At 36.3% G+C, this 7570-nt stretch overlaps 1 protein-coding gene and 1 pseudogene across 1 annotated transcript; one reads left to right on the top strand and one right to left on the bottom strand.

The window, feature by feature from the left end:
- On the top strand, positions 1842-3380 carry LOC104786905 (transcription factor FER-LIKE IRON DEFICIENCY-INDUCED TRANSCRIPTION FACTOR-like). Its single transcript, XM_010512377.1, has 4 exons — positions 1842-2414; positions 2500-2700; positions 2781-2957; positions 3055-3380. The coding sequence occupies exons 1-4, from the start codon at positions 1923-1925 to the stop codon at positions 3154-3156; spliced, it is 972 nt and encodes a 323-aa protein (XP_010510679.1). The 5' UTR covers positions 1842-1922; the 3' UTR covers positions 3157-3380.
- On the bottom strand, positions 3639-6419 carry LOC104789261 (annotated as a pseudogene).

Here is a 7570-nt window from a genome sequence, read left to right as displayed (position 1 = left end):
AGAACCCAAAACCGTGCATTGAACAGGCTTCTTCATAATTTAGTTGCGATTATCCGTAAAATGATTAGTATTTAGTACGTTGGAAATGCTATAATATTCCATAGATTCAGAGCCGGCTTAGTAACATTAAAAGTATTTTGATAAGATCTTAGTTTTTGGGACCAAAAAAAAAAAAAAGCTTCATCAGTTTTGAAATATTTTTAGCTAGACCAAAATAATAATATATTTAGTCTTTTATATTTTTAGCTAGACCAAAATAATAAAATGAAGAAGTTCGATATTTATGTCCCAAAAATATTTCATAAACATCGAATTTCTTCATCGAATTTATATTAATATTTATATTTAAAAATTAGTTTTTGGCTGTATATGCTTAATATTATTTTTAAATATCAAACCGAACTAAATGAACACCACCTTTTAATATGGTTTGTTCGATTTATATTTACATAACCAAAAACTTTAAAAATAAATTACATTTTAAAAAAAAACCATATTATATCCAAAATATGGAAGTGGATGGATAAACTTTCCTTCTGATTCCTTTCATACAGTTTAGAGAGAGACACATACAAATAAATAATACAATAGTACACTGACATAAGCTGCGTATAATACTATTTTCAGTATTCTGAACCGAACAGCCTAGCAGCACCAATAATGTCTGATGAGAATGTCAATTAGTTTTATATGTTTCTCTTGTTTCCAGTTTCATTTTTTTTGGTGAGGATAGAAATTATCATATTATATCCAAAAATATGATAAATGAGTGTTGATATATTATGTAGTGAGTATAATGTTTGTATTTTATTATTTTATACGAAGAATTGTATAGATATGAAGTAATGAAGAAAAAACAAATATTTATATCTTTAACACAAAATAAATGAAATAGAACAACCTAAAAATATATAACTGTCATGCAACACGACAAGTCAATCATTTGATAATAGCAAAATTTATATTTAATCAAAAATTATATTTAATAGACAGGTCATGCATGACATTATGAAGACGTAAACTGAATAAATAATCTGCGTATATTTCTATATTGATTTCTTAAGTCAATATATTAATCTGAATTTTTTTTTTTTTTTGGCAAACAATCTGAAATTTCTTAAGTTAGTTTATTTACATGCCTCCACATACAGTAATCATATCAACAAATGAAAATTTTCATTCGTAATGGAAGGAAAGAAAGATCCTCAAATGTGGCATTGGTGGTTCACATAGTGTATATGTTGGTCATAAGAAATAAAAGAGTCTTAAGAATCCCAAATTCTAATATTAATACTGGATAAAAGATCAATGAGTCTATTTCTAGATTCCCATTCTAAACAAACAAACAATAAATTGAAAATACTTTAACGTTTTGGCTACCAAAATTCCAATCTATGTAGCTCACATCCTAAATGAAACAAAATGGAGAGGAAAACTCTAGAGACTCTAAATTTCAAAGAGTTTTCCTCTCCATTTTGACTCTAGAGACTCTAAAATTCCAATCTAAGTAGCTCACATCCTAAATGAACAAAATAGAGTTTTCCTCTCCATTTAGACTCTAGAGACTCTAAATAGATCTATGAAACAAAATAGAGTTTTCCTCTCCATTTTGTTTTCGCCGTAGTTTCCACCATTGTTTCGATAAGATAATGAAAATGTTTGTAACGAAAAACGACATTTTAATCTGCTGTAAATTGTATCTTGATGATAAATATAAAATGATATGTACTCCTATGTCAAAAAAAAAAAAAAACATCACTGTCAGATTCACATATACTTCTCAAACTAATAGAGTTGATGATTGTAACATAATATTATGTGTATATATAAAACTCATTTTGTCTCTCTATCGTTGTCAGAATCTTTCATAAACAGTCTCTTCTTCATTACCACAAACAGACAAAAAAAGAAAGAAAAAGACAATGGACGGAAGAGTCAATGCTCTTTCCAACATGAACGATCTAGAACTTCACAATTTCTTGGTCGATCCAAACTTCGATCAGTTCATAAACCTCATACGAGGAGATCAACATCATCATCATCAAACCATCGACGACAACCCAGTTCTTGATTTCGATCTTGGTCCATTACAAAGCAGCCCGTGTTTCATCGACGAGAGCCAGTTCATCCCTACACCTGTCGATGACCTGTTCGACGAATTGCCTGACTTAGACTCCAATGTCGCTGAATCGTTCCGTAGCTTTGACGGTGAGAGTGTTAGAGCTGGCGGCGGTGAAGAAGATGAAGAAGATTACAACGACGGTGATGATTCATCAGCCACTACGACGAATAACGATGGAACACGTAAGAATAAGACTGATCGGTCTAGGACTTTGATCTCTGAGAGAAGGAGGAGAGGTCGAATGAAGGATAAGCTTTACGCTTTGAGATCTCTTGTTCCCAACATTACTAAGGTAAATTATAACATTTACATACGTAAAGATTTGGTGTAATGAGACTGTTAAATAATGGATTTGTATGTGTATGTGTGTCATGTAGATGGATAAAGCATCCATAGTTGGAGATGCGGTGTTGTATGTTCAAGAACTTCAATCACAAGCCAAAAAACTCAAATCCGATATCGCGGGCCTTGAAGCTTCTTTAAACTCTACTGGAGGGTACCAAGAACCTGTTCCTGATGCTCAAAAGACTCAACCTTTTCGCGGTATCAGTCCTCCTGTTTCCAAGAAGATCGTTCAGGTAAATCTTGAAAAGCTATATTGATAATCTTGAAAAACATCAAGAACCTTGAAAATAAGTAAATGTTTTTTATGTGTTAGATGGATGTTATTCAAGTGGAGGAGAAAGGGTTTTATGTGAGATTGGTGTGTAATAAAGGAGAAGGTGTTGCTCCATCTCTATACAAGTCTTTGGAGTCTCTTACAAGTTTCCAAGTTCAGAACTCCAACTTAAGCTCTCCTTCTCCTGACAGATACCTCTTGACATATACGTTAGATGTAATTAAACCAACTTTGTACCCTATTAACGTTGTTTTTGTTTCCGAATATGTAATACGTTTTACTTAACGAGTTTGCTTGTTTTTGGTGGAAACAGGGGACATGCTTTGAACAGAGCTTAAACTTGCCTAACCTGAAGCTTTGGATTACTGGATCACTTCTAAACCAAGGGTTTGAATTCATCAAGCCATTCACTTGATTTCTGTAACGTGAGTCAAAGTCAAAACCCGGTTCTGCATCTCATTGATTGTGTTCCTTCTCCCATGTTTTGTAACTTCCAAATATCTAATTGTAATTCTAGTGAAGATGTAATCGAGGTTGTTGATTCTCTCTATTGAATAAACACCGTGTCATAGAGTAATTTAGTGGCAACTTTTGTATGGTTAAATTAATGGAGTAATTTTTATGTTTTTGTTTTATAATCACAAGTCTGAAGTTTGTCTTGCAATTATGTGAGTGGCCCTCCTTGATTAAATCGAAGATTAATTAATGTTGCTCTAACCTATAATCAAAATACTCTAAATTTTTCCTTAATGTTATTTCTGATCTACAATATATAATCCGCAAGTAACAATGAACAAATGAAATGAAAATCCCCTTTTTCTTTTTGTGTGTGTGTAGATGCTACAAATGAGAGATATATGTAACAACAACCACCAAGTATAGTGTGCTTCTCCCCTTCTAATCATAATGGGCTAGTGAACGTTGTTGTTGCACTACTAACACCGACGTTTTGCTTGGGAAATCTGGCGAGGCCAAGAAATCACCAATGACTCCAAGCTCCTCAAACTCGCACCAATTCGCTATACCGCTAGTCGCCTCGTGGTTCTCACCGCAGGTTCTCCCCACGACGAAAATATCGTAATCGAAAGCCATGGAACGTAGAAGCATTGACGTATCTGCTCCATCCAAGATCTCTTGTTCCATGTATATTGTTGATCTTTCTTCTTTTACCAATCCTGAATCGTTGCTTTTCATCAACTCTCTTAGTTCAACCATGTCAAGCATTTGATCCCATCCTGTCGCTTCTTTGCTCTTTCCCGATGCGACCAGACGTAAAACTGTTAATGTCACGTTCTCTTGACGGGCCATTCGCTTCGCAAAGGCCAGCGCCTCCCTATCATCTCTGCCTCCCACGAATACCACACACACCTGGCATCAAATAGCACTGTGTGCTTAGTCTTTAACTCTTTAGATATTTATAGTTAAAGCATTAGACCACTTTGAGTTGGTTTCTAATACGGACAATAATAGATGCATGGGAAATATATTTTTTTTTAAAATGTAACTGTAATACCTTAAGGCTTTGTTGCTCGTCTTGTTTTTTGTTAACGAGATGGCGTTCGACAAGGATGCCAACAGAACAAGGAGCTTGTTTCAAGACGTTGAAATTGAGAAACCTGATCATCTCAGCATCTGATACGATGGATGTTCGGTCGAGTGACCAAGTCCGATGGAAAGGAAGAATGATAAGTGAGACAGCTTTATCAAGAGCTAGCCAACAAATATCATCTTGCATATGGTTCGCGTTTGCGATGCAAGTGAACGTGTCAATGGAAATAGAACTTGAGACGTAACGGTGGAAATGTTCGAAAGAGAGGATGACGTTTTCAGAATATTTTTTCCCTGACCCAATTCCGAGTTTCTGAACTTTGTGTGAGATTAAAGTGGGAACGTCTTGACCTTGTAACTCGACGAGGTGGAGCACGTAGCAAGTGAGAGGACTCTCTTCGGATTGATAAGAAGCTTCGAGAAGGTTGATCATGGAAGATATGTGGTCTGGTCTATGGATGCATACAAGAGTCTTGAGCTCTCCACTATTCTTCATACTCTCTAAATTTCTCTTTTGATAGCACAAGAATTGCTTAGAAGGGTCGTAGAGAAACCCGATCACCACTGGTAAGACCATAGAGTTGATGACGATGCACAAGACTAGGATTGAGTATATATCTCTGGAAAATGCCTACACCAAAATCATCAATGACAAGAATAATTAAATGAATATTTCTATTTTTGTATTTGTTTTTGCAAGAAATCATAATCATAATTGAGAGATGAGATGAGAGACTAACTTTGAGGCTGAAAGCGTAAAAGTAGAAGCTAAGTTCGATGATACCCTTGTGAGACATGATAAGAGAAAGGATAACCGAGTCTCGCAATGGCATTTTGTAGAGGTAAGGTACAATCACCGCGACAAAGAGCTTCAATAAGAAGATGAGCAGGACAAGAGACACAACCGCAAATTTCTTATCATCGCCGCTGAAGAATGTCAAAGCGCCTTTCCAAGATCTAATATCAGCCCTGAGCATAGTGGCTGATAAGAAGAGAGGCAACACAATACCAAAGTTAAAGCTCTCTAACCGTTCGACCAATACAGATCCAATAGGAGNCTAGGAATGGCGAGACCAAGAAAGAAAGCTCCAAGTGCAGGATTCTGCTCAATTATGTTCCAGTACATACACGATAAGCAAAGCAAGACGAGAATTACATAGATGTATTTGTCTTCGATTGGTCTCCCTTCTCGTTTCCGCTTGATCACTTTGAATAGGAATGGTCTCACAACCTTAAACGTCAAGAAGAGATATAAGGATATCTCGACTAGCAAAGCCACACCATCGATTAATCTTGAAGCAAGAGAAATGTTCACCAGCATGATTAGGAGTCCAACCAGATCAGATATTAAGGCTGAGGATAAAGCAACCCGACCAATAGAGGAATGGTTCATGCCGAGGTCGCGCAAGAGTCTTGCGATCCCAGAGAAGGACGAGAGGCTTTCCATTACCAGCAGTGTGTTATAATCTCCGGAAGAGAGGGCTCGATCGTTAGCTGATCTGAACCTGGAAAGTAAGAAACCAACAACTACAGGGAAAGTAACCGCTGCAACTCCAGTGACTCTTGCTTTTGCTTCAGCCTTGAAGATTCTCTTGACGTCCATTTTAACACCTTTGAGAAACCAGAAAATCATGAATCCAAATGATCCAAGGCATCCTGGAATGTCGATTCTGTTTTTAGGGACCAAGATCTCTCCAATGATCGAGTTATTACCCGATATAGTAAGCATAACATTCAAGAGAAGTCCCGCCTTCAATGCATAAACGGTTTTGTCAGTATTAAACACGTACACAAAAATTGAAGAAGAAGAATAAAAAAGAAGAAGATACTTACAAGCATCATAGATGAGAACTTGGGAACAGAAAGACCCAATTTCTTGAACAGGATAGTAAAGGCTTGCCAAAAGAAGAAGACAAGCAAGATGACAATCTCAAGATTCGGAAGACGATACTGCCAAATATTAAGACCTACCGTTTTCAAAACAAGTCTCTCCCAAATACCATCTGAAGTTAGCTTAGAAGGATGCTCCTCACAAATAAAACCATCCTCTCTTTTACTTTCACCATACCAAACCATCTCATATATCCATTTTAATTCAGGATCCATTTTCATAATATCACCACCTTCCATTCCCGGCATAACATCACCACCACCTCCCATTCCCACGTCGTCGCCTACTACAAATTCGCCGCCTCCACTATAATCCCCCGACATCCCAGGTCCTGTCCCATTCCCCAAGTCCATGACTTTAAGAAACTTGTGAGAATTCTTGTAAAAAATGGGCAAGACGTACGAAAACAAAGAAATGTTGGGTTCCTTTTGAGAGTACAAAAAAAAGAAAGAAGAGAAACCATATGTAAACAAGGACAGACAGATGTATATGTTGTTAATAGGTTATGCCGTTTTTAAAACATACTTTGGACATCTATAGACATATGCAGTTGTAGACAGTTTTTGAGTTGTTTCTCCACTATAAATAGTATATGTCTTCAGCTTCTTACAAGTTTATTACAAGTTTAACCTAAAACTCAGAAAAATGAATTTGTTTAAATAAGATGATTATACTTTTATGGAGGTAGAAAACTTCAAAAGCACATTTTGTCTGGAGAAAAAAGTCATCGGATCTAGCTGAGATGTCCCATTCCCAGAAACTTGTTCCAGCAATCATGACTAAAGATGATTGAATTGCCTCCTCGGCTAGTCGGCTCTACAAGACATCTGAAAATCAGATTACTAGACCATCTCACTCTGACACAACTAAAAATATTTAATAAAATTCAAAATAGAGGCCACAAGGAAGTGTACCTGAAACGCGTCTAGTGGCCCTTATCACGTATCTGTTCACTCTAAGCTTCAACTTTTTAAACCCGACTTTAAAAGCATCTTATAGGCAACTGAAGAATCATTTTACTCTGTGCAGATACTGAAACAAGTAGAATCTCATTTCCCATCACATAATAACTTACGGTCCGTAAGTTACGGACAATGTATGGTTCAGAACAACATGGTGGTTCTCAACGAGATTAGAGAGTCGCAGAGAGTTTCACATTACGGTGGTTCTCAACGAGATTAGAGGTGGGCAAACAAAACCTTAACCCAAAAAAACGAACAGAACCAAAACAAAATAAATGATGTGATTTTGGTTATGGTTTAATAGAGCTGGACCATGAAAATCTGGGGCCCCATACGCTCATACAAATTATTATTATTATTATTTTTAATTTTACATAGTTTTAAGCTAGGTTGCATGGAAACGGAAACAGATCCACAGAAGCGAAACG

The sequence above is a fragment of the Camelina sativa genome, chromosome 5, assembly GCF_000633955.1.
Source record: "Camelina sativa cultivar DH55 chromosome 5, Cs, whole genome shotgun sequence".
Lineage (NCBI taxonomy): Eukaryota > Viridiplantae > Streptophyta > Magnoliopsida > Brassicales > Brassicaceae > Camelina > Camelina sativa.
This window is presented reverse-complemented; position numbering and strand designations above follow the sequence as displayed.

Coding starts and splice junctions, on each gene's coding strand:
- LOC104786905 (XM_010512377.1), top strand. CDS start 1,923: ATGGACGGAAGAGTCAATGCTCTTTCCAACATGAACGATCTAGAACTT. Junction 2,415..2,499: donor TTGTTCCCAACATTACTAAG/GTAAATTATAAC, acceptor TGTGTCATGTAG/ATGGATAAAGCATCCATAGT. Junction 2,701..2,780: donor TTTCCAAGAAGATCGTTCAG/GTAAATCTTGAA, acceptor TTTATGTGTTAG/ATGGATGTTATTCAAGTGGA.